The sequence below is a fragment of the Porites lutea genome, chromosome 3, assembly GCF_958299795.1.
Source record: "Porites lutea chromosome 3, jaPorLute2.1, whole genome shotgun sequence".
NCBI classification, from domain to species: domain Eukaryota; kingdom Metazoa; phylum Cnidaria; class Anthozoa; order Scleractinia; family Poritidae; genus Porites; species Porites lutea.
In genome coordinates, this window is record NC_133203.1 from 24,125,640 (window position 1) to 24,153,035 (window position 27,396).

At 40.8% G+C, this 27,396-nt stretch overlaps 1 protein-coding gene across 2 annotated transcripts; it reads left to right on the forward strand.

Annotated features, from left to right (window-relative positions):
* Positions 1-1,513: 1,513 nt before the first annotated feature.
* LOC140930742 (uncharacterized) lies at positions 1,514-27,092 on the forward strand. Of its 2 annotated transcripts, none has more exons than XM_073380447.1 (19): positions 1,514-1,781; positions 2,951-3,066; positions 3,379-3,402; positions 5,476-5,599; positions 11,545-11,661; positions 11,780-11,906; positions 12,308-12,376; positions 13,605-13,893; positions 14,981-15,166; positions 15,831-15,950; positions 17,603-17,656; positions 21,906-22,031; positions 22,420-22,493; positions 23,280-23,387; positions 24,040-24,142; positions 24,440-24,549; positions 24,800-24,908; positions 25,501-25,565; positions 26,121-27,092. In XM_073380447.1, the coding sequence occupies exons 1-19, from the start codon at positions 1,733-1,735 to the stop codon at positions 26,218-26,220; spliced, it is 2,070 nt and encodes a 689-aa protein (XP_073236548.1). In that variant the 5' UTR covers positions 1,514-1,732; the 3' UTR covers positions 26,221-27,092. The 2 variants fall into 2 exon arrangements, with proteins under 2 accessions (XP_073236548.1, XP_073236549.1); XM_073380448.1 differs by lacking the exon at positions 1,514-1,781 and adding an exon at positions 2,196-2,296.
* The last annotated feature ends 304 nt before the right edge of the window (positions 27,093-27,396 follow it).

Below are 27,396 nucleotides of genomic sequence, written 5' to 3' on the forward strand. Positions count from 1 at the left end.
TACCTTTCTCAAACAGAATCTGCTAATACTGTAGGGTATGCACACAACATTAAGAGTCTTGAACATGTCTGCAGAGCATGGTCTCACTTTCAATCACCTGTGAATGCCTCACGGAAGAAGATATGTGTGGTAACTTCTGTCATCTTTTCCAACAATGGGCAAGTTGCACTTCTTATGCACATCACAGGTCTCTGCACTTCTTTCCATTTGAGTAATTTGCTCTGGCAAATCTTACTAGGATTTCTTTAGATTTGTCCATCACTGTAGTCCTCCTAAATTTGACTTCAGAAAGTGTGCCCCTTTCTAATAAAAAGACAATACAGTAAAACAAGAAGAATAAAGACATTTTATTATCTTCATTAATCCCCCCCCAACCCATATGTGAGTGGTTGTAGATAAACGGAAAACTCTATCCAGCTTTATGCATCAGTCAAATGTAACTGTGGTTGGGTGCTGTTGGATTTGACTGATGCATTAAAGGGAGGTTTTTTTTTTTTTTCTTTCTCGAGAATTTCAGAGTGCTTGGAAGGCCTTTAAAATCTTCAGAAAGTCTTAGGATGTCTTCGATCGAGTTCTCTACGAAACATTCTGGACTTCCAGCTCGGGATAAAAATCTTATGCCTTTTTCAACTAATGCCATCCCACCTTTTTTTGTGTTTAGCGTCGAATGCGTTTTCTGATATTGGGTCGGTCGGTCGGATTGAAAAAAAAAAAAAACCTAAAAAGGAATTCACATGAAGTCTCGGAATAGTAGGCCCTGGTACCCCAGGACGACGTTAAAAGTTAACATTCACATATTTGGATTAACAAAATGGACAATATACTGTAAAAAATGTTCATGTTTTTGTTCCTGTTGTTCTCTATGCTGTTACTATGCTCATTTTTCAGATTAAAAGAATTATTTCAAGTGAAAAATGGTTTAACTACATCGTTACTTTTTGTTTTGTTTTGTTTTGTTTTGTTTTTTTTTTTAAACGCCAAAAATTTGGGTCGGTCAGACGACGCTTAACGGAGAAAAAGAAAATGGTCTAAGAGTCAGGGTGAAGAGTATGGCAGGCGTGTACATGTACGCCGTATATTAGGTGAGGGTTAACCAAGAAGAACATAAAAAAATGGTGAAGGGTTCAAAACAATAAAACAGTAGAACTGTTACAAAATTGATGTGAGAGTACCTCGTACTGTTCCTTAATGACTTTGATTTCCACTTCATCCCTTTGCTGTTCGAACTCTCGTCTGATCGTCCGCCGAAAAAAATCATAATCTGTGTACTTCAGTGACTTTCCTCGCTTTAAAATCTGCCTGTAAAGCAGTAGAACCTTACTACTCCATTCTGGAGAAGGAATTTTCATCGTGCCTTTCAAAATGTGTGATCAATCCTCAAAAAACAAGCTCCTTGAACAGCCAAACACAAAATCAACCAGGCGTTTCTAGTGACCACAAAACAGATTTTCTTTGTCCAGCGGTTATCGAAAGACCGCTGGTCAACAACAACGTTGTTTCTTGTAACGAAATTTTTCAACGAGCGTGGGAAATTTTGGAACAGAAAAACAAAACAAAGGTATAATTATCCCAGTGAGTGATTTCAAGGTAACGGTTGATAAAAGCATCGCATATTCTGAAGCTCGCACAAAGTTATTTGCCAAGAAAGCGCAAAGATCAAGAGGAAAAGTCCAGTACAATACGGAAAGTCGACTCGTCTCCGAAAAGTTTCCAACGGCGTCTTGACAACAGAATGGAAGATGATCACTACTGGGAATCATTTTTTGAGCCAACTGAAAAAGGTAGGTCGATAGTTTTGCTTATTCTCTTATAAAAGGTACGGGAATTGTTTATTATGGCAGTGTTTGTAGTTTTTAAAAACGATTCCAAGCGATAAGATTGTAGATCAAGATATATATAATTTTCGATGTTTATCCTTATTAAAAACTTTACATATGAGAGCTCGACATGTGGGAACACATGTGGGTCCAGCGTGGATTTAAGGGATTTCCAGATCTCAGGATTTTAAACCCGACTAACAATCTAAGAGTAGAAATATTCATTTAGCAAGTTAAGTAAAATCAAGTTCGCAATACTTCTACTTGTAATATTTAGAGAGGTTGATGGTTTTAAGCTTAAAGTTGAAATTCCAAATATATGAAGTCATCAGGTTTTATTTTTAATCTTGACCTATTTGGATATTAAAAAGAGCAATCAGTATCACATTCGCGATGGACTCGTCATTTTCCCCTTTGTTTTTTAGTAAAGTGTAAGCTCTACGTTCACTGCGCCATCTGAAATAATAAGAAATATAAAGGTACATGTAGCTAGTGTGTGTATTTTAGAACCCAGATCTCACAAAAGCCCGTTAAGAGTGGTTTATGTTTTTGATATGGTGCTTTTATAGCTATGTTGTAATACTGTGAAATCCCTGTTCTGCTATAAATATATACCGGTACAGTACAATCATGTACTTCTCTCTGTATAAGCCCTCTCTGTTATATGGGCCCATTAACTGTAAACAGACATAATATTCTAAAATAAATATTAATTCCTCCCCCTCCCTCACTTCCTGGATAGAAGTTTTTTCTTCCTTTTGTGAGAGGTGTTAATCAAACCTGGATAGTGGGCAGGATCAACTGGCCTACAAAACTCAGTATAATTAACAGAAAAGTAAGGATTGGGTTACATGGTTTTGATCCAATCTAGTCAGGTTTTTTTGTAAGTACTTCAGTAACTATAGTTAACAGAGAGCTTCAGATTCAAGGATGAGAACAGCTGCGAGTATGAGATTTGACTTAAAGTTTTTTCACCTATTCTGAAAAAATAGATATCCCGGAAAGCTTCAGTAAGGGTACAGTACATGTTACAAATGAGTTTACATGTTATGCTACTGACTGTGAGTTTATGAAAGAGTGTTTACCACCAAATCTGCCTTTTTAAAATTCCTAATACTTTATTTTTCTGTCAGGAAAAACCTCAAAAGTAAAAGAAATGGCTGCAAACCTTCATCTTGATCTGTACAACTTTGAGGAAGCTGCTGCTCAGCAAAGCCGTTATGTTCTGACTAGTCCCAGGTCACTTGAGGTAAATCTTCATAAAATAAATACACTCCAGAAACTTCAGTGTGTTACACAAAATGTAGTGAAATAATTGCTATCCAAACATTTTTAAGTACGTGTTTGTAAAAAGCATTTCTCTTTCCTTGTCACATTTCTGACCAGTGTAAATGAATTTTCCAAACATTTGACTCAGAATTACAATATTTTAACCTCATCTTAAGAAAATAATGATTATTTTAAAAGTGGTTGTGTTTTTGGGCATCGCCACCAGATGTTAACAGTAAATCTATTTAACAATGGATGACTGTTAAATTTATATTTTATTCTTTTACTATAGGCTTGTTCAAGGTTTGGGATAAAGGTATGTATACATTGGAGAATATTACCATATCGTTACATATTGAATTTCCTAGACTTTCACTCAACTAGACATGGACTGTCATTGGTTGATTCTTGGTCACGTGGCCTTGACTAAAATCAAATGTATCCTGATCGCGATAAGCAATGTACCCCGCTCGGGATACATTACAGCACATGATCAAAGCATGGTGGAAAGTGGCGTGACAGAAGGAGGGAAAAACACTGCCAGTTTTCCCTTTCGTGAAAGAACACAACAACACAAACGCGAAGCCTCAAGCTAAAAAGCAATGATTTTTAAAGTTATCCCAGAAGAGAAACAGCAGTTAGTGGAGGAAAAAGATGAGATAATATAAGAAAAGTACTTTGTAAATCATTCATTCAGTGGTTTTGCGAAATAGATTTGTGTTGTTATAAGTACCGAGTCGACAGTTTTGGTATGCTCCGGTTATTCTTTTGTTGCTGTTGAAGTGAAAGTTTAGAAATATGTCAAAACACTTAATGTCAGGTCCCTTGGGAAACCAGTTAGTTTTGTTTTTCCTCGAGTCCTAATGTTTTCCTCGATGTTGTCTCGGGAAACATCAGGACTCTCCGGAAAACATAAATAACTTTTTCCCTTGGGACCTGACATCAAGTGTGTAATAATTTAATTATTATTAAATAATAGTATAATTTAATAGTCAAGCTTGCTTTAGCAGCAAGGCTCTAAAATACAGGTGTTTATTTTGTTATCTTTTCATGTGTGTGTTCCAAAAGGGTTAATTGTCTCAGGTGTTCCTAGCAGAGACCATGGAAACTGGGGAAAGTGAAGTTGAAATGACGCACCATGTTCATCACATTTTTGCTATTTGGCATCGATGTAATTTCTCTCGAACTGAGACCCTTGATTTTCGTGTATTTATACACGTGCACTCAAATAACTCAGAAACAAATTAATTATTGAATACAATATAAAAAAACTGTTAGCGAGGAAATCCTGTCTCGTGTAGAATTAATCCCCCTTTAATTTCTTATCTAATCTCCAAGCAACAAGCTCTACTTAACACTTTCGTAAGAGCATTCTTGTTATTTATAAATTACTATTACCCTAGTCAAGGGTTTCGTTTCAGGCCGGACGCAACTTCCAGTTGTTTGACATGTAACATCCAGTAGTTCACTCGTGAAATAATAAGTGTGAAAATCGTTTTTTCCAGTTATTAACCAAAGAAAGACTTGACCCTTATTTTACTCACTTAGTTATGAAATGCATACAATCGAAAAAAAAAAAAGAGATAATTCCTGTCATACACATGTATATTTTTTGTGAGCATTTTTTAACACCCGAAAAGACCTTTCCAGTTACCCAATTCGGGTCCAGGGAACGCAGGAAATTGCATTTTAGAGAGTCCAATTTTACAAATGTGACCGTGCACGGGAAAACGTACCTTAATTTCCCGGGGAGGCATACCCCTGGACCCTCCCTAGGAGTTGGTGCCTCTGGCACTCAACATCTGCACATCTGCAAGCTGAACCGCTGCCTCCGGTACTTCCAAATGCTACCAAAAACCCTGCCTAGTTGATATGGCACAATTCAAACTATTTAGGTTGTTCAGGCAACAATTTTTCAAATTTATTAAAATTTCCACTAAGTTATCAACAAATGTAGCAGTTACATTTATTGAAATCAAAGTAGAGTTGTATTTTTAATGTTGTTTTTAGGAATTAACGTGATTATTAATTTGTACAAATTAAGTACATGAAATACATGGAACATAATAAGGCCTTGTGTTTCTCCTGATCTAAAATCAAATTCTCCCTTTGATGAAGCGGCATGAGAATCAATGTAAACTGGAATGGAAATTTGGTAATTAACAGATGTTACTTGGGGTTTTATTCCCTTCAGTTGTAATAGTGACAGTTATTACATTCATGCAGTGGCAGTCATAACTTTTGTATTTTAGAATTTATTTCTATTCAGCTTTAGTTTAAGATATGTTTTGTTAGAATCAGCTGATTTACTGGCTGCTACTAATTACATACATGTGATGTAATGACAGCCCTGTTAATGTGCTAATAATTTGTGTTACATTACGTATAGCCTGTAGAACTACTTCACAAGTCCTTTGAGGAGTTTGTTGATGAATTCAAATCTCTGTATGATACTGATTACTCTCATCGAGCTGTGCATGAAGTTTTCCAGGAACATGAGAGGCAAAGACTTAGTAGGTTGAAATTTTTGCTTTTAATAATCACATTTTGTTTCACTCTGTCTTTTGGTTAAACAGAGTTGTGATCAGTTCAGGGAATTTGGCCAAAATAAGGGTATAGTGTTTGGTGAAGTCACTGTCAAATGTTAGAGATAGTTTTATTTCAAGTTGCTACATGCAGCTGATCGTCATGCGTTCCTTCCAGAATTCTTTATAACCCCATGGCCTAATAATGTCTGTGTACTGGGAGGCTGCTGATCGATTTTGTTGCTCTAAATGGTATGAAAATCTTTTAAAAAACATCAAGAGAATGAAAAGATCTGCATTCAATCCTGGATATAATTTAAAATCTTTAGACATCCTCTTAACAAACCTTTCCCCATTTTTTTGTTTTTTTTGTTTTTCACCTTTTGACATGTACCAGTTTGGGAAAATCCGTCAACACTGCTGGAAAGAGCCAAATTTTAAAGTAATGTAATGGCTTAAAGGAGCGAAGATATAGCTCTGCAATTGGTAACAAGGAGTAAAAGGGGATAACAAAGGGTAACAAGGGTACCAAGCGGCAACAAGGAGTAACAGGGGGTAACAATGGGTAACAAGGGGTAATAAGAGGCAACAAAGGGTAACAGGGGTAACAAGGGGTAACAAATGGTAACAGGGGTAACAGGAGGTAACAGGAGTAACAAGGGGTAAAAAGGGGTAACAGGGCTAACAATTGTTACCTATTGTTACCCCTTGTTAACCCTGTTACCCCTTGTTACCTCTGTTACCCCTTGTTACCTCTGTTCCCCCTTGTTACCCCTGTTACCCCTGTTACCTCTTGTTACCCCTTGTTACCCCTGTTACCCCTTGTTACCCCTTGTTAGCTCTGTTACCCCTTGTTACCCATTGTTACCCCTTGTTACCCGTGTTACCCCTTGTTACCCCTTGTTACCTCTGTCACCCCTTGTTACCCCTTGTTACCCCTGTTACCTCTTGTTAGCCCTTGTTGCTCCTGTTACCTCTTGTTACCCCTTGTTACCCCTTGTTACCCGTTGTTACCCCTTGTTACCCCCGTTACCTCTTGTTACCCCTTGTTACCCCTGTTACCTCTTGTTACCCCTTGTTACATCTGTTACCCCTGTAACCCCTTGTTACCCCTGTTACCCCTTCTTACCCCTGTTACCTCTTGTTACCCCTCGTTACCCCTGTTACCCCTTGTTACCTCTGTTACCCCTTGTTACCCCTTGTTACCACTGTTACCCATTGTTACCCCCGTTATCTCTTGTTACCCGTTGTTACCCCTTGTTACCCCTGTTACCCGTTGTTACCCCTTGTTACCCCCGTTACCTCTTGTTACCCCTTGTTACCCCTTGTTACTCCTTGTTACCCCTGTTACCTCTTGTTACCCCTTGTTGCTCCTGTTACCTCTTGTTACCCCTTGTTACCCCTTGTTACCCGTTGTTACCCCTTGTTACCCCCGTTACCTCTTGTTACCCCTTGTTACCCCTGTTACCTCTTGTTACCCCTTGTTACATCTGTTACCCCTGTAACCCCTTGTTACCCCTGTTACCCCTGTTACCCCTTCTTACCCCTGTTACCTCTTGTTACCCCTCGTTACCCCTGTTACCCCTTGTTACCTCTGTTACCCCTTGTTACCCCTTGTTACCACTGTTACCCCTTGTTAGCCCCGTTACCTCTTGTTACCCGTTGTTACCCCTTGTTACCCCTGTTACCCGTTGTTACCCCTTGTTACCCCCGTTACCTCTTGTTACCCCTTGTTACCCCTGTTACCTCTTGTTACCCCTGTTACCCCTCGTTACCCCTGTTACCCCTTCTTACCCCTTGTTACCCCCGTTACCTCTTGTTACCCGTTGTTACCCCTGTTACCCCTCGTTACCCCTGTTACCCCTTGTTACCCCTTGTTACCACTGTTACCCATTGTTACCCCCGTTATCTCTTGTTACCCGTTGTTACCCCTTGTTACCCCTGTTACCCGTTGTTACCCCTTGTTACCCCCGTTACCTCTTGTTACCCCTTGTTACCCCTTGTTACTCCTTGTTACCCCTGTTACCTCTTGTTACCCCTTGTTGCTCCTGTTACCTCTTGTTACTCCTTGTTACCCCTTGTTACCCGTTGTTACCCCTTGTTACCCCCGTTACCTCTTGTTACCCCTTGTTACCCCTGTTACCTCTTGTTACCCCTTGTTACATCTGTAACCCCTTGTTACCCCTGTTACCCCTGTTACCCCTTCTTACCCCTGTTACCTCTTGTTACCCCTCGTTACCCCTGTTACCCCTTGTTACCTCTGTTACCCCTTGTTACCCCTTGTTACCACTGTTACCCCTTGTTAGCCCCGTTACCTCTTGTTACCCGTTGTTACCCCTTGTTACCCCTGTTACCCGTTGTTACCCCTTGTTACCCCCGTTACCTCTTGTTACCCCTTGTTACCCCTGTTACCTCTTGTTACCCCTTGTTACCCCTTGTTACCCCTTGTTACCCCTGTTACCTCTTGTTACCCCTGTTACCCCTCGTTACCCCTGTTACCCCTTCTTACCCCTTGTTACCCCCGTTACCTCTTGTTACCCGTTGTTACCCCTGTTACCCCTCGTTACCCCTGTTACCCCTTGTTACCCCTGTTACCCCTCGTTACCCCTGTTACCCCTTCTTACCCCTTGTTACCCCTGTTACCTCTTGTTACCCCTGTTACCCCTCGTTACCCCTGTTACCCCTTGTTACCCCTGTTACCCCTATTACCCCTTGTTACCCCTGTTACCTCTTGTTACCCCTTATTACCCCTGTTACCCCTTGTTACCTCTGTTACCCCTTGTTACCCCTGTTACCCCTTTTTACCCCTATTACCACTTGTTACCCCTGTTACCTCTTGTTACCCCTTATTACCCCTGTTACCCTTTGTTACCTCCGTTACCCCTTGTTACCCCGGTTACCCCTTGTTACCCCTATTACCACTTGTTACCCCTGTTACCTCTTGTTACCCCTTGTTACCCCCGTTACCTCTTGTTACCCCTTGTTACCCCTGTTACCTCTTGTTACCCCTGTTACCCCTCGTTACCCCTGTTACCCCTTGTTACCCCTGTTACCCCTGTTACCTCTTGTTACCCCTGTTACCCCTCGTTACCCCTGTTACCTCTTGTTACCCCTTGTTACCCCTGTTACTCCTTGTTACCTCTGTTACCCCTGTTACCTCTTGTTACCTCTTGTTACCGCTGTTCCCCCTTGTTACCTCTGTTCCCCCTTCTTACCTCTGTTACCCCTTGTTACCCCTGTTCCGCCTTGTTACCTCCGTTACCCCTTGTTACCTCTGTTCCTCCTTGTTCCCCTTGTTCCCCCTGTTCCCCCTTGTTATCTCTGTTACCCCTTCTTACCTCTGTTACCTCTTGTTACCTTTTGTTACCCCTGTTACCCCTTGTTACCCCTTTATTCCTTGTTACCTCTGTTACCCCTTGTTACCCCTTGTTACCCCTGTTACCCCTTGTTACCCCTGTTATCTCTTGTTACCCCTTATTACCCCTGTAACCCTTTGTTACCCCTGTTACACCTTGTTACCCCTTGTTACTGCTGTTTATACTTGTTACCCCTGTTACCTCTTGTTACCCCTTATTACCCCTGTTACTCCTTGTTACCCCTTGTTACTTCTTTTACCCCTTGTTACCCATGTTACCTCTTGTTACCCCTGTTACCTCTTGTTACCCCTTGTTACCCCTGTTACCTCTTGTTACCCCTTGTTACCCCTGTTACCTCTTGTTACCCCTTGTTACCCCTGTTACCCCTTGTTACTCCTTGTTACCTCTGTTACCCCTTGTTACCCCTGTTACCTCTTGTTACCTCTTGTTACCCCTAGTTACCCCTGTTACCCCTTGTTACCTCTGTTACCCCTTGTTACCCCTTGTTACCCCTGTTACCCGTGTTATCTCTTGTTACCCCTTATTACCCCTGTTACCTCTTGTTACCCCTTGCTACCCCTTGTTACCCCTGGTACCTCTTGTTACCTCTTGTTACCCCTGTTACCCCTTGTTACCTCTTTTACCCCTTGTTACCCCTGTTACCCCTGTTATCTCTTGTTACCCCTTATTACCCCTGTTACCTCTTGTTACCCCTTGTTACCCCTGTTACCTCTTGTTACCCCTTGTTACCCCTGTTACCCCTTGTTACTCCTTGTTACCTCTGTTACCCCTTGTTACCCCTGTTACCTCTTGTTACCTCTTGTTACCCCTAGTTACCCCTGTTACCCCTTGTTACCTCTGTTACCCCTTGTTACCCCTTGTTACCCCTGTTACCCGTGTTATCTCTTGTTACCCCTTATTACCCCTGTTACCTCTTGTTACCCCTTGCTACCCCTTGTTACCCCTGGTACCTCTTGTTACCTCTTGTTACCCCTTGTTACCCCTGTTACCCCTTGTTACCTCTTTTACCCCTTGTTACCCCTGTTACCCCTGTTATCTCTTGTTACCCCTTATTACCCCTGTTACCTCTTGTTACCCCTTGTTACCCCTGTTACCTCTTGTTACCCCTTGTTACCCCTGTTACCTCTTGTTACCCCTTGTTACCCCTTTTACCCCTTGTTACTTCTGTTACCCCTTGTTACCCCTTTTATCCCTTTTTACCCCTGTTACCCCTTGTTACCCCTGTTACCTCTTGTTACCCCTTGTTACCCCTGTTACCCCTTGTTACTCCTTGTTACCTCTGTTACCCCTGTTACCTCTTGTTACCGCTGTTCCCCCTTGTTACCTCTGTTCCCCCTTCTTACCTCTGTTACCCCTTGTTACCCCTGTTCCGCCTTGTTACCTCCGTTACCCCTTGTTACCTCTGTTCCTCCTTGTTCCCCTTGTTCCCCCTGTTCCCCCTTGTTATCTCTGTTACCCCTTCTTACCTCTGTTACCTCTTGTTACCTTTTGTTACCCCTGTTACCCCTTGTTACCCCTTTATTCCTTGTTACCCATTTTTACCACTCGTTACCCTGTTACTCCTTGTTAACAGGGGTAACAAGGGGTAATAACGGGTAACAGGGGTAACAATGGGTAACAGGTGTAACATGGGGTAACAGTGGTAACAAGGGGTAACAATTGGTAACAAGGGGTAACAGGGGTCACAGGGGCAATAAGGGGTAACAAGGTGTAACAGAGGTAACAACAGGTAACAGGGGGTAACAAGTGGTAACAGTGGATTACAAGGGGTAACAACTGGTAACAGAGATTAGATGGCTAACAAGGAGTAACAGGGGTAACGAGGTATTGAGGGGCAACAGGGGTAACAAAAGGTAACTAGTGGTAACAGGGGGTAACAGGGGTAACACGGGACAGCAGAGGTAACAGGGGTTACTAGGGGTAACAACTGGTAACAGGGGTTACATGGCTAACAAGGGGTAACAGAGGTAACAAGGGGTAACAGGGGTAACGAGATAACTAGTGGTAACAGGGGGTAACAAAGGGTAACAAGGGGTAACACGGAATAACAGAGGTAACAGGGGTAACAAGGGGTAACTACTGGTAACAGGGGATAAGAAGGGGTAACAAGGCTTAACAGGGGTAAGAAAATGTAACAAGGGGTAATAGGGGTATAAAGGGTAACAATGGGTAATTAGGGGTAACAACTGATAACAACGGGTAACAGGGGTATCAAGGGGTGACAAGGGGTAATAGGGGTAACAAGTGGAAACAAGGTGTATCAGGGATAACAAGGGGTAATAAGTGGTAATAGGGGGAACAATTGGGGGGGGGGGGCTAAGTTTGTTTGCTCCCGACCATACAAATTTCTGTAAAATTTCACGATCTTGGGGAACTAAACGTTTTCTAGTTTTCAACAGATCACTTTCAGACTGGGTAATTTTACTAATTAAAGATGCTCTTTCCCGCGGAGTCAATAGATTTTCCCTAAGTAGTCCATGAAGATAGTTTGAAAAGAGCTGTGAAAAGGTCTATTGTAACATGCATTAAGCTTTAGCACCTGAATTTTATTTCCAGGAAAACTGAAGCTTTGCCGACATGAAAGAGAAAGAATAATGAGGGAGAGAAATATTGAAGCTGGTTTGCACAATGAAGACATAAAACATTTAACAAGATCACCAATTAGAGGCACAGGTAAGGTTTAAACGAGCTGGAAAATGAACTAAGAATAAAATTCAAAAGCTTTTCATGAATTAAAGATATTTTGCTGGTATTTTTTTTGTTGATCCAAATTTTGTTTATACTTTTTTAGATTTTCATGTAGCTGAGAGAGATGTAAGTAGCTTTACAAGGGGAAAGAACAGTTCACTTGAAGAAGAAGAAATCAAGGAACGGAGTGCTTGGAGATCCTCTCTTAGAGAGAGCCAAAAGTATTCCAGGTTTGATTACATGGAGTCATTATTTTCGGTATTGTTATTATTTTTTTAAAAAAATGTCGCGTTTCTTTAGAGGCAAATCTCAACGCCGTACATGCTAAATACCGAAAATAAACTTGGGGCTTTTGACATTCCTTTTTTAAGACTTTTTTTCGAGGGGGGTTTATACGGAGAGGCTCTATAGGGGAAAATGCGTTTCAAAATCATAACCTTGAAATAAGAGGATAATTTTTCAGTAAATGTCCCACTTATAATTACGAGTTTTGACTAGATTTGTTTCTCCAAATACTCTATTTCTGGTTGAGGAGTGAGTCTTTGTCATTTGCACATGTAAATTCAAATCACATTCATCGGTATTCACTCGCATACTCATGTTCAGACCTGGATTTTACATTTGATCACAGAGGAAAAGAAAACATGTATGAAGTAGATGTTAAATCTCAGAGACCTCCCACAGGAAAAACAAGATACAGGTTTGTATTGGATAATTGCTACACTCGTTTGTGATTAAGAAGAAAAATGAAAAATTTACATGTATAACACGACGTTTCGAGGTCCCCATGACTCCATTATCGAGTAAGGTGTGAATAATATTACAGTCTCGCAAATGCCATTGATGAGAAGTTTGATTAATGGAGTCATGAGGACCCCGAAACGTCGTGTTATAAATCTTTCATTTTTCTTCTTCGTTGCTTGTTTTAACAAAACTCTGCTTATAAAATCGTTTGTGATTGGTCAATTTACCAGGCCGTACACGTAGAATGCATTTTGTGGGCTGCCTGTGGCATGCCCAATCATAAAGTGAGCTTTCTCCTTCGAAAAAAGACAAAATGGCGGCTGGATCTTGCGGGTCGTATCCTTCCTATGAGATCACTCAATTGTCTTTTGACGGGAGGGGATGGGTCATTTTCAGATTTAAAAAAAATAGAACAGACTTGGAATCAAAACTACTAATAACTATGTATTATTAAATAATTACACCGAAAAACAACCGGGGACAGATTTCTGGATTCAGTACCATGGATTGAAAGCCAAAGAACCAATTTTTTGAGTTTAGTCCATTATTCATATTCTGGAATACAGTCAAACGAACTAATTGATCTAAAAATGCACCTCTATCTCTATCTCTGTTTCTTTATTTCTCAGGATAGGAATAGCTAGGACTAGCTATGCCCTCTGCGGCCCAGTATTGCATTGCCTATGAAATGCGTCTTGTTACTGAACATATATGGCCCGGTAAATTAAAAAAAAAGGTGTTTATTTGCCTGAAAGTCTCGTGAAGACAACTTAAAACACAACACAGAAAAAGTCATCCTCCAATCTTTCAAGTTGATTTTTTATTAGCCTGAGAAAACAGCCGACTTTTCGCGACGTCACCAGTGGTTTCCGGGCGAAATGACGTCTGAGAAACGAGCGCAGAAATTCCATACTGATGACGCGTCACTACACAGGTCTGGGTAGTGCTTCTGATTGGTTGAAACAAATTTTCTACGCGGCACGACCAATCAGAAGCACTAACTTTTGAATTGCTGGTTTTTGTCGACAGTACTACAGTTCTAGACAGTTTGCGCGATTCGGTGGTTTTTGATAAGCCCCCTTTTCCCCCAACTTAAAGTAGACTTCCATCGCGAATTAATTGCTACTAGCCGCGTTCCGGCGTTTGTCTGACATGTCTGTATTGTTAAATCACTGTTCTTACAGCAGTCATACTAGCGCGAAAAGCCGCAGTCCTATCAGCCCCCGCGGTGGTGTTGTGACTTACGCCGAGAGTTCTGATTCAGAGGGAGGGAGTGGGGCAGAAAAGGCTTGGTCTACCAGCAGTGAGCGCTCCGAGGAGGGACATTCTCCAAGGATAAGTAAGAATCCCTCATCTTCAGGTTCCTTTAGGAAAACGGCCTCACGGCGCATTAAACGGACATCTTCGTTGGATAACTTGGAAGGATTGCGTTCTGTTCCGAGTGTTTTGGATAGAAAAAGTTTGTCAGGGAAGGTAGGCGATTTCACTCACCAGAATGTGATTTTTTTTCTTCAGTGTAGAATCATATTATCATGAAAATAATCGCTAATAAAACGAATTATGATAAGGGAAGTAGGCGCAAAGTGCAAGTCTGGAATCGAATTAAGCTCATATTGGAAACCTGCAAAGACTCTCGATAAAATCCTTGTCAATCAAATCAGATTTACCGATTTTCTCGATTTATCGATTGATGATTCGATACCGATTTTTATCCATTGACTACCCCGGCCTGGAAATAATATTGGCTAAGTTTTGTTACCGAAATGTAAATGGGACTGCGTTAAGGTTTGCGACATATAAACCATTTAAGTATTGCTACGAATTACGCTTTCGATAACTCATTTAAAAAAAAAAAAAAAAAACTCCTAATTTCCGCTTTTGATAATAGCCATCGTGAGAGGATGCGCATGACTCTGGGTTTATGGTATTGTCCAATAGGACTCTTAAATTTTGGGAGCCTGGGATTAGTCCCGCGTATTCGTGAGATGTGAAGTCCTGTGGCTACCTCAAAACCTGCGACCTGCTCGCCATGTGAGTCGCTCATAGCTCAGTTGTTAGAGCGTCCTGCCGGTATTTGGAAGGTCGTGGGTTCGATTCCCGCTAGGGGCTTCGATTTTTTCCGAGCATTTCTTAGTTGTACTTGTAATATCTACTTCAAGAGCCTGGAATAGGTGGCGATATTGGCTATTTCTGGGTTACTTAGGAAAATGGTTCAATGTATGGCGAATGGAAGCGGAAATGACCTCAGGAAACCACTAGGCTTAATAGATGGGGCCAGTTAGTTAGTGAGCTAACAATGTATTGTTTATAAATTGGAATGGTACCTGTGTGATGGCGGCTACATGTATGTTGTCTCGAGCATATACTTGTTCAAGTTTCCATCCTCGCAACAGACAACAGGAAACAGTGTCAGTGTTAAAATGAAGTCTTACTAACAATACTGGACCATGAGTTTTGGAATTCAATTGACGCGAAGATACGTTTTAGGCTTTTAAAAGGATAGCAAAATTAGCGTGGCACACTTCTAAGCGCTTTTGATATGGTGTGATGTATTCCGTAGGATCAACGCATCGTGGACTTGATGATGTCTCGACACGAAGACGAAGAAAGAGCTCGTAAGGAGCGGCTCATGTTAGAATTGGAATGGGACGAGCAAAAAAAGTTAGAAGAACAACTGAGACAGGCGAGACAGCGACAGAAACAAGCAGAAATATGGGAGAGTTACAAAGCAAAAGATGCTAAGCATGTAAGATCAAGTACCCTATTGAAGGCATAATATTGTTACCCTAGGTGCCAGGCACTTTCGGTAATTTCAGTCGTGTGTTCGGGATTCGGCCGAAGATGTATAGGGCGCAGGCCGACACCAACGCATCCCGCCCGCACGCGAAAAAACAAACCTCCAGTCCCCGTTGTTCAAAGGGTTGACAACGCTGTTCACTAGGTAAATCACTATCCGCTGGATAGCGCAATTGTTTGTCCTAATACTTATATACTGGATAGTGATTTTTCTGGTGAATAGCGCTATCCAACGTTTGAACAATCGGGGGCATGGTAGCGAGGGTATAAAATTGTTGTTGCCTCAAAATGTCTTCATTTTCTTTTTATTCAACATAAGAAGAGAAAGTCAAACTAAAGGATGAATGAAGCCAAAATTATAGGCTTGCTATTTAACCACCTTTTTACCCGAAATAGATGGTGATTGTTGACTGCTTAACTTGGCCAAACCTAATCAATCACATTTTGATAATGGCTTAGTGAAGAAGACTTATTTCTTAGGCCATAAAAACCTTTGAGCAGAGGGCGAAGAAACTTTTTGTCGCTGTTGTTGTTTTTTTTTTTGAAACCATAGCATTGAGATGAATAACCTTAGGTTCATGAAAGGCCTTTTTCACATTTTTACGACAATCTAGTACGAAGTGCGGGCAAGACGACTAAGAAACGAACAGCGGCTTAAAAAAGACAAAGTAGAGATGCTACTGTCTAAAGACTACGCTTGGCAAATGGAGAAACGAAAGCAGGAACACATTAAGGTACGTTTTCATTACAAAGCGTTTATGTTTCCGTTTGTTCGTTGGGAAAGATCTAAAGGAACGTGCGTTTTTCTTTAACTCAGAGTAAAACGTTGAGTTAACTGTATTTAAAAATTGTGGGATCAATTTGGGCTTCTGAGAAACTGCCCACCTACCCCTCCCCTAACCCAACATTTTGCGGTAAGTGAGAAGTAAGTGATATTAGGGAGCTTAAGCAACGACGACGCGGACGGCAACGATAACGGCAAAAAAAGCAATAGGTTTGATTAGCAAAACAACAACTTTGCACGTGCATCACGCTTTTTTTGTACATTTCTTTGCCGTCGTTGCCCGACTACAACGTGAAAGTGCCTGAATTCACGTTTTGTTGAGGACGCGAACACAAGACAACAACTTTCTTTTCTTTTCCTGAACTTTGATGCAGTCCTTTAGAATTCAACTCCAAAAACATTTGCCAACATTTGACGAAGTAAACGAGATGTAATAAGCGCGATAAAGTTTGAAGCAGCGCGAATTCACTTTTTAACTGACGTTTTTGTAGCCGTCGCCGTCGTTGTTGCTTAAGCTCTTTAATGTTGGGTTAGGGGAGGGGTAGGTGGATAGTTTCCCAGAAACCTAAATTGATCCAAGTCCCTCGTGACCCCCTTTTAGCTTCTCTTTGGGTCCTGTGGACCCCAGTGTAGAAAATCCTGATAAGAGCACTGTTTCTTTTTAATATCGTTTTGGGCTCTTCATATACAAACCTTATTGGCCTGAACATCAGGGCTCACACTTCTAACTTTTACTCTCATGAGCGAGCATGCTTCAGAGGTGATTTTTTTTCTCGTGTAAAAGTAGAATCCGAATTAACGTTTTAAATAGCCCAATATCTCGTCTTTAAAGTAGCTTGTTCCAGTCGTTGAGATAGTGTGGAGGGGCGCGAAATGGATCCTCTTGCTGTGTTTTCTTGCTCACATTTCTTTGCGTCGCCTCCACCATCGGAACGCCTGGAACAAGCTAGCTTTGAAGGCGTTGGCCGTGGTGCTTTTGTAGACGATGGGACTGGAAGAAGGCCCATGTGGAGAGGGGACGGGTACTCCTAACAAGCGGCACATACCTATATTAGGCCCTATATTATATGTATGTGCCGCTTATTGGGGTACGGTTTTTGGGGATCTCCATCACATGTATAGTCTATCTTTTTTGCCATTGTTGGCTTTGTGTTCCTGGTATGATCCTTAGGTAGGGTACTGTTATTTTATCAACCTAAAATTCAAGTGGGTAAATGCCCAGCTACACGCGAATCAAGTCATCTGTTAAGACTAAACTTTACCTTTTTAAAGAATTCCGTTAAATTGTTAGTTTTTTCCTTGAATTGGGTCTCGTGTTCAGGTTTATGCCTTAAATAGGGGATCAATTTTTGTTTGCTCTTCTTTAAATCTTTAAATAGGGTCAAGGTTTACCCCCCCCCCCCCCCACCCCCACCCTCACGGGAGAGAAGGGGTGGATGGCGGGACTCGAAGTATACAGAAAGGACCACCCTCGTTTTTTACAGTTCATTTGTTGCCTGCAGCCCGTAGTAGTCACTTTGATTATCTTATTCATGTGGCCTTTCAAGTCCCTGAGACCATAACCCAAGACCTTATTATTGTTCCCTTTATTTGCATTGCCAGGAAAACAGACTCCTTGCCAAGAAGATTAAAGAAACTGAGAAAAAGCAGAAACAGGTATTAAAAACTAATATATAGATTTAGCCAGGGCTAAAAGCGAAGCTCCCGTATATAAATTCATAATTTAAATCAAACAATAAACTTGTAATCCACAGATCAGGGCACCTTCATTTGACTTTTGAGGCAAAGGCTAAGTGATTTTAGAGAAAAATAATTTGACAGTCCAAGAGTGAAACAGCTTTTACATCGAGTTATTAAATAGTCTTATTTGTACACCCAAAAATAGCAATCATGTTCGATCACAGTAGGTTAGGCCTGCAAAACAAATAGACCTACCTATTCGTGTATTGTATTTACATTAGCTGTTGCATCATAATGTGGCATTCACCAGTCTCTCCAACATTGCTCTGTTTGAGAGACTATGGATAATTGGACAACCCCGAAATATAATTTTAAGAAACACACGCGCCACGATAGTCCTTGGTGGCAGCCAATTTACACGTTGCATTCCTAGGTAAAGAGAGGCCAAAATAAAAAATGAGGGCGGATTTTTTGTGTTCGACAAGTTTAGTTTACTATAGTAAATCTTGGCGGCGAATCTGGTGGCGTGTAAACCAGCCTTTTAAACATACTTTTACTCACCACGTCTCAGGTAAACAGTACTATGAGGCCCTTTTTTATCATACAGACCTCGGACAGAATTTGTTCTTTTTTGCCCTATTCAAACCTATAATTCTGCAGTTTTTCACAATTCTGCAAGAGAATTTGCACTCATTCAATATCCACGACGATCAAAGCACGCGCTTCCTTTGCACAACAAATTATAGCATTGAATTATAAAACGTTTTCATGAAGAGAATTCTATAATGCCGGGACTTTTGAGTTAGAAAAATCTGGTCCTATGTGATATGCAGGGTAATAATTATGGGCTTTTAATGAAAACGCTAAAAAAATTCCCCAAATCACTTTTCGGCCAGCCGGACGGGTTCTCACTTTTGACAGGCACCAAATTTGCAGTGCGATTAATAGAGTTACCATTTACGCTTCAACATGATAAAGAAATTGTTATGTTTAGGTTTTATTTCCCTTTTTTTATTAAACTGTGTATGGTTTGGTTATGTGTAATCTTTAAAAGCGAGTGATATTTACGCGCGGCGTTTTGAGTATTCCTGCATGCGATGTTTAAGTTCGACTGGAAACAACCGGTGCAGCGATAAAAATTGCGAGAGAGACTACTAACAATCAATAAAATAAATATAATTCGGTCAAACATGTACAGAGACAATAATTTTCATTCACGAAGAGAAGTATTGAGAGTAAAGTGTCTCTGAAAATCATGAGTCAGGTAAGCATAAGCTTATTTATGTTTTAAGCCGGCTTCCCGGTGTTGGCTCTTTTTCAAGATGAACCTGAGGCAAGAAAATCGCTCAGAGCTTTCTGTTTACAGCCAAAATCATAACTAAATAATCTTCGGAACCTTTTCTTTGAATTTGCGGTCAAAAAATATCTAAAGGCTTTTAAACCTGATACTATTGTAAGTTAGATCATTGCTCGTGTATAAACTTAAGCCGCATAAACCATACGCTCGACGTCAGGAAACCGAAAAAAAAAAAAAGCACATCAAAGACTATTATTGCTCAGGCTTACCAGTCGAGATGCTGCTTCTGAAGGTCATCAAGAGTTCCAGAATCGCTTGAGACTTTTCAACCCTCTTACGCCTCAAGCAAGGGCAAGTGAGTAAGCTCATTTTTGAAAACGATGCCATCCGAAATCGGATTTCCAATGACTTTGACAAGCGGTGCATTTGTCAACAAAAAGCGCAATAAACAAGACAGCCATGAATTACAGAACAATCTTGATAGCAGCCGTATTTCATTTTGTACACCAAGTAGAAAAAGATCGTTTAAAACATCACAAGACAAGATGACACAAAACTCTGTCAGCTCCAGCTATCAGTAAGCAAGTTTCCAGACGCTGCATAAATTTTCCGCATGAACTCACCTGTCAAATTTTGACCAATCAGAACATAAAAATTGGACGTAGAGCGTGATCAACGCGTGACAGTGAGAAAAGTAAAAAGTGATTGCAGGGATTATCCATGGTGATTGCCTTCCCTGCATGTAAATGTAAAAGCCGGCTGAATTTTCGCGTCCGAGGTCAATTCGAAATCAACATTTTAAAAGTGCGGCTCATGAACACGACTTATTTCATATGCATTTTAAGAAAATTGAACTTGAACCTGCGTTAATTGAAAAGTAGCAACTTGTCAGCGGATACCCTCAAAAAAACACTCGAACTCAGTGGGTCAATACCTGAGCCCGCGATAGGGTCAGGCGATACTGGTCAGCAGAAACACTATTTTGACAGCTGTCAATTAATCAAAACATGGATGTACAATATCAGGTTGCAGGCTCCCAAACTCGCTAGAAAGTGTGAGATTAAACATTGGTATGCCTATGGTGCGGGTGGTCGATGTACGGTCACGTGATTGCCGAATTTTCTAAGATGGATAGATTTTCTAAGCTATGGGGCTTCGAATTGAGCCCGTGATCAAATAAGATATCAGCGCAAAACTTTAAACACTACGTGACCTCAATGGATAGACAAATGAGCCCGCGATACACTCAGGTGATGATGGTCAGCGTATCCTCTAGTTTGACAGCTGTCAATTAACCTTCATTAGAATGGCGAATATTCGAATTAACAGACTACGAGTGTGAGTAAGACATATCCGTCCGGCATGTAGTGGAAAATGCCAGATCGTGTACCTAAGCGAACCTGATTGAGCCCACGTTATTAGTTTTCTGATAGTGGTCTGCACATGTCCCATTTTGACAGCTGTCAATTGACCTTAATTTGGCTTGCCAATATAACTTTAAACGACTGTCAGCCAACAGCCTTGCCCGGCGTAGTTTCGTTTTTATGTTGAATTGGTAAGTGTGACATATTATATCAGCTTATATGTAGGGGCAAAACGACTGGTCTTTCATCTGAGCCCGCGAGATGGTCATGTGATAATTGTCAGCGGATGTCTGATTTTGACAGCTGTCAATCTAATCGTACTCATACGGATGGCTTACATAACTAAGAGGCTAGTCAAGTTGTGCAAGACCTATTGTGACATTTGACATCTGCTTACATGAAGAGTGTGTACGGGTGGGCGGACGGGCGGGCGGGCGTACGCTACGTCATAACCAAATTTTCTCGGATGGATAGTTTACCAAATTTTCTTACCCATGGTGCTCCGCTTCGCGCGCGCGAGGAGCTCCGCTACAAGTACTGCAATAAAGATCATGCAAACTGCGGAAAGCAAATTTTAAATGATAGAAGTTCCAGTGTTGTAATTGTAATTTAAGAAATTGCAAATTCACCCTGTCAGCAGAGTATTTCTTTCGTTTGATAGATTTTGGCGTAGGTCCGTGTTTCCTCGAATAATAGTCGGGGACGATTATTTCTTTTCTTCGCATCAAAAGGGGGCGATTATTCGAGGGAGGCGATTATTTCAAATATTGCTCACTGGAAGTCGTGCCCTAAATATTTTGTCTTATTATACCCGCAGAAATCACATCAAATAAACTGAACATTGGCTTTTTAAATGTTCCAAATTCGGTTCCTTGATTAATTTTCAGAGCTTGAATGGTCACTGATCAGTTTTGCTGGATCAGATTCCACTCCAACTTGACAGGGAGGGGATAAAAGAAAGAGAAGATGGCAAGAGGGGAGGGAGGGAGGGGTATTAGAGGGAGGTGATTGTTTTAAATATTTCCATCAAAGGGAGGCGATTTAATCGAGGGACGGCTATTATTCGAGGAAATACGGCACTCGAGAAAGACTCTGCATGAATTAAGTGACATCTTCGTTGTGCATGCTCGGCATGTTGCTAGGATATAGTTTCAAACCCAGGCCTGGTAGCCGTGTGCTTGCTACAGCAAGCTCGGTTATGACCATCGGTTTCTCAATAAACGGATGCTCGCACTCGAAAAAAACAGTTTGACAAGAGAGAACAAGATTGACAAGTCTAGAAGTTCGGGCTGCGGCGACCTCAAAGGTTTGTTGTGATTCAGACAGCCTACTTTTTTCCTCCTCACCAAAGACGACAAAAGAAGGCTTTGCTTGCAGGATGTTGCAAATTATTAACCCGAAAAAAAAATTGGGCCCCAACGGGATTCGAACCAATGGCCTCTGCGTTTTAATGCTGCAGTACTCTACTAACTGAGCTATGAAGACCCATACCTGAGTTGCAGGTAATGTTTGCGAATAGTGAAGTTTGGTTCTTTTTGCACTTAACTTTTTTGCTTGTCCGCAGGAAGAGAATCTTTGGCAGAAGAAACGAGAAGACGAACTGCACCGGACAATGACTCATCTGAATCTTTTAGAGAAACATAAAAGCGCCATTGAAAAAAGGGATCTTTTGTCTAATCATGAAAACATGGTAAGACCTTGTGGCTCAAAGACATTGTGTGGCTTTAAATAGGCTATGTCCTATGGCTTTAACAGGCCATTTAAGAAGATATGAATTTCAGAGAAGCTGAGCACGCACTGCGGGCATAACTTTTCAAGTTTTAATTATTGTCCATCCTTGGCATCCGTTATAACGGACGACAGGAAGCAATTAAATGTACTCAAAATGTACCTATAGTAAATAACAAAACTGTACCTTTATGTTTGGAATTCAGTTGAGTGAAGACACGTTTTAGCTTTTTAAAAACATAGCAGATGGCATGACATAGCCTCTATAATAAACAACTTTAATTGGAAGATGTAAACAGAGGCTGGCTTGAGTGGCAAAAAAATCAAAGTAATATCATTTTGTTTTATAGAACGTTCAAAGCAGAAATCGGGCTGTGAGAAACAAACATCTCAGCTCAAGAAGAGGACTTGTTCAGCAGTTAAGGTTAGCAACGGTTTTGCGCTGTTTTAGGATAATTATTCAGGCCATTGTAAATATAATTTCAATGCCTGAACTGCTGGGGCCCAACAGTACTTTGGGGGGGGGGGGGGGGGGGGACGGGGTTGGAGTTGTTTTAATGAAAGCCTCGATGACTATTTGGCTACTTATTCTCGCCAACTGCTCCCGACTTCGACTTTGTCCATAGAAACGCAAAAATGGCTGTCTTGACCTCACTGTTGGTCAATAACGCACATGTGCGTATCACGTATAGGCATTTTCGGCTAGTATGTTTTGTTTTTACAATTTATACAAAGTCATTTTCTCTAGGGAATTTACCTTTTTTGTCCTTTCATAAATTATGAACGCGGATAAGACGACATTTGAAAGAAATATTCCTATTGGTTAACATCAGGTGATCTGAAATTGGAAAACAAAACATTCAAGTTAAAAATTACCATTGAGTCAAGATATATTACTGCGCTTTTCACAAACACGCGAACTCGAAAATTCAAAAGCCGCCTTCACAATTGCGTTTTTCGCTGCCGTCAATCATAATTACGATCACAAGCAATGAACCTTGAAACAAAGAAACACACAAAACGGATCGAAATCCACCAATCACAGATCACAAACCTTGACCTTTTGAACCCGTTTAAGCAAAGTTCTTTTTCCTAAGAGGTCCGTTAAGATGATTGACGGCAGCGAAAAACGCAAACGTCAGTTGGTTTTTGAATTTAAGAGTTCGCGTGTTTATGAAAAGCGCAGTAAGAATTGATTTTCATACTTTAGACAAGAAGAAGAGAACCTTCAGCATGAAGTAGCAATCAAGCACCAAACAGCTTTGGTGAATTATCAAAGACAGTTAGCTAGAAAGGACAATCAATTAATACAAAACAAGTAAGTACATTTCAGCAATAAAAGCTTTTTTTGTATTTACACTTGTCAAGAAACGTGCTATTTAAGCTCTGTGGATCGAGGCCATACCAAAGAAAAATTATGCTTCAGTAATTTACAGACTTGGAAGAGCTGTTCATAACATTTCTTTTACCATAACTAAGCGATTTCTCACACGCTGATTGGTGGAGAGCTATGTTCGATAAGATCACAGACCATGGGAATGACGTGATGTTTGCGCCTGCGGTTTCGTGGTTCCACTTAAGTTTTTAACATTTTGATGTCATTTCTATGGTCGATAAGATTGCAGTCCAAGGAAAATTGTTGTCGATTTGTTAAGTACACCCAAGTTGAAGCGCCTGTTAACTACGCTAGAGGAGGAGACTAGAGCGGCTAAGTGCGTTTCTAGTCATAAACAAAGCAATGAAGGATAAAAAGTAGGGCTCACCACACACGTTTCCCCATTAGTGGTGTATCGTATGTTATTTATAGTACCCTGCGTAGTAGTCGCTTGGCACGCCCAGTTCTTTCCTGCGTCCATTACTTCCAAGCGGCTGCTATGCTATGCAGGCTATATTTACACTATTTAGTGCATCTCTGTTCCATTACTTTTTGTTCATGTTTTAAGATACTGAATTTTTTTATGTGCCCTCAGACTCAAGCGAGCGGAAAGAGTTGAACGACAGCAAGAACAACTGAGAAAACTAAACAGTGATATGGAGGAGTGGCGTAAAGAACTTACGGTCTTCAGGCAAGAGGTAATGCTTGCTTTCCACTTTCCAGTTATAGCATTCTTGCTTTCTGTTAACCCCTAGCTGCCACCTATCCTCGTTTTTAGTTTTCAAAAATTGTCGGGGTACTTTGTTTTGAAATCAAAGAAGGTATATAACGAACAAACCGCTGGTTTTAACTGCTGTACGCATGCTTGGAAGGGTATAGGAGAAAAGTTTTTGTTTTCTTAGAAGGGGCGTCGGCATTGTGAAAGACACAGATTTTCGATCTGTTGCAGTTTAGAGTCGTGTGGGTTCAACTTTCCCATAATCGGTTTTTTATAGAAAGACGAGCGAGCAAAAGACACGGCCACCTCGACAATAGCATCAAAACAACGGAGAGTCAAATCACAGCTTGAGGCTGAGAAAGATGAGCACCAACATAACTTCCAAAGGTAATGATATTTTCTTTCTTTCTTTTTTTTTTGAGGAAAGCACAAGCTCATTCCCAGGCCTTGCTGCTTTTATATCGCGGTGCGCGTTGATTTGTGGATCTGTTTTCTTCCCATGAAAGACCACGCTTCGTCTTTTGTGTCAAAAGAATCAGTCGCGCTCGGGATCGAGGGAATAGAGATAAATAAGGCGATTCTGGAAAGGATGGTGGAGAATAAATATTATGGTCAAACAAGTGTTTAAATTTAACAGAGTAAAAGAAGCTGAAGAAGAAAGAAAAAGAGAAATTCTGGAGGTGATTGACGTCAAAGATGAAAGGAGTAAGATGGTGAATACAGAGAAAGAAGAAATAAGGAGATTGGTAAGCATTTTTCGAAATGGTGGAATTGTAATGCAGTGGCATTCGTCCCAAATTTTAATAAAACAAGCACGCGGAGAAAAAGGAGATGAAGTATCATTCTTGTTAATTCTGGCGTCTCATGTTTAGCGTTATTTTGTAATTTTTATTATTTCTTTTGAATTCAAGATAACGAAACGAGCTTAGAGCTAGCCTGCGTAGCGGGCGCTTAGAAGTAGTGGGCGAAAGAGAGAACGGGCGCGTGCGAGGGAGACACGAGAAGGCGCCCGTTTTTCCTTGTGCCCACTACTTCCAAGCGCCTGCTACGCAGGCTAACGTAGAGCTCGCTCTTGCCCATTCGCCAGTTTCGAAACAAGAGGGAAACTGGGGCGATTTATTTTCTCAAAGACTTCTGGGACTGTTTCTATGGACAGGGAAACAAATTGACCAATAGCTGAACGGCGCTGTCCCCAGTTACGATCCCAGAAGCAATTGCGTGACGCATTTTTGGCTCCAGCGCCCTTGTTTTTAAAGTGGCGAATATAGGTATTACAGGTAGCCATGTTCACTCATGAGCATCCTAAGAACATCATCTGACGTTTGTTCTCATCCTTAGAACCGTGATGCAGCTCGTACTTCACAGGCCGTGAGGGACTTGGTTAGAGAACAGACACTCAAAAGGTATCAAGTGTTTTGCTATTTTCTTTGTTAAATATATTTAGTCTGTTTTGGCTTTCTTTCATCTCTTCCGTGTCATTTCACTGATTCTCACTTTCGCTTCCTTGACTTTCTCTGTATTTTTACCGACGAGCGTGAAGGAAACTGAATTCAAAATTTTCTTGGATGTACGATCGAAGGCAAGCTTATACATAGACCAGTTTGAAAGAATTTTTATGAAAACTGACTTGTCAGCGGGAAAGGAATGAATCAACAGTCAGTATTTTGCTTCATCGGCCAAAGCACATTTTCATTGTTTAGCAAATGTTTAGCATCCACGGACGAGGTAACTTCAATGAAAATTCTAGTGGTGTACCTCAGCTTGCTCTGCTTTCTGTTTCATTATGAAATTATTACTGTCTCGTGTCTGTAACCATCTTCGTACAAGCTGTACAGCCCTTTAAAAATGTTAGTAACATCACCTTCAATTTCCAGCGCCAGCACTCACTGCATTATATCTTATTTTCTTTCCGATACTGGCTTCTATTTCCATTCATCTGATTGGTATTTGTTTATTAGTTCATTTGATAGGATGGCTGAAAAAGCCCAGCGCCAGGCTCTTGTTGGACATGGTCCACAGACGGGACACAAGAACAAATCGAGTGTTAGACTAGGTTAAAAAACAATACGTTAACGTAATATTCTTCACCTATACCATGGCTATTTTATAAGTCAATTGTCTTCAATAAAAGGGAACATTTTCGCGTGATATGTGAGGCGCATGTGGAAAGATATTTTTTTTCTCTTATTTAAAATCTTATCATTTAAAATAGGCCTCTATCGTATTTTGACATAACACTAAAATACTCGTCACATTCCTTGAAACACATTTACGTTACACTTTCTCCAATTTTGATTGAAGTATTACTCATTTGAACAACGAGTCTGAACACTGGGGAGGAAGAGAAGGAGTAGACAGTGGAGAGTTAAATAACGCGGTTAAGAAGGTGTGACATGAAAAATACTGTGTAGCTGACGGTTGTGTTGAAGCGCGATAAAAAAAAAATTGCGACGAACCCATGGAAAACGGGACGCAAATTTCGCGAATGAATCGTAAGATGCACGGGTCAGGCTAATATATAAGTCAATAGTGATAGCTCAGTTTTTATTCCAGACTATTGTGGGGGAATCATTACTGCAAAATGTCTGTGGCCTGAACAAAATTTTAAGTTCTGTTTTAATAGGATTGATGGAAATCCACGACGATGAAGACTTGCCAAACCATGATATAAGTCAGCGTTAATCATATTTGAACTAGATATAGCTGATATTCACTTTGCGATGTTAGGATTGACGTACTCATGCACATACCATAACAAAAAAAGACAGTGCAAAAAAGTCATGATCATACTCAGTGTTTGTCTGTCATATTAGACCCCGTTACTTGAAGTAAAATGAAACAAAATGTGTGGGGTTCACCTCTTTAGCACTAGCTTGGTCGGGTGGTACGCGTTATATTCTTGCGACAGTTCAATAAACTGTGTAACGCAGCTTTGTTGTGTTCTGTTTTTTCGGTATTTGTCGTCAGCTGGACTAGCTTAGTTCCCGTCTCCAGTAGAAGACGTATAAGTACTCTTATAAGTACTTTCGTGCTAAATGCATTGACATTCAAATTAAGTGTTTTTTTTTCCTTTTTTATCCCCGTTTTTTTTGGTGAGGATGAGGTGGGACTGACCGCGTCTTATTCAAAGCAACTATAAATAGGATTTAAGAGCTGCAACGACATGGATTGTCTAAAGGAGGGAACGTTATAGTTACATCAGAGGTTCATTGAGTGTCAAGTTTGCAATTTTGA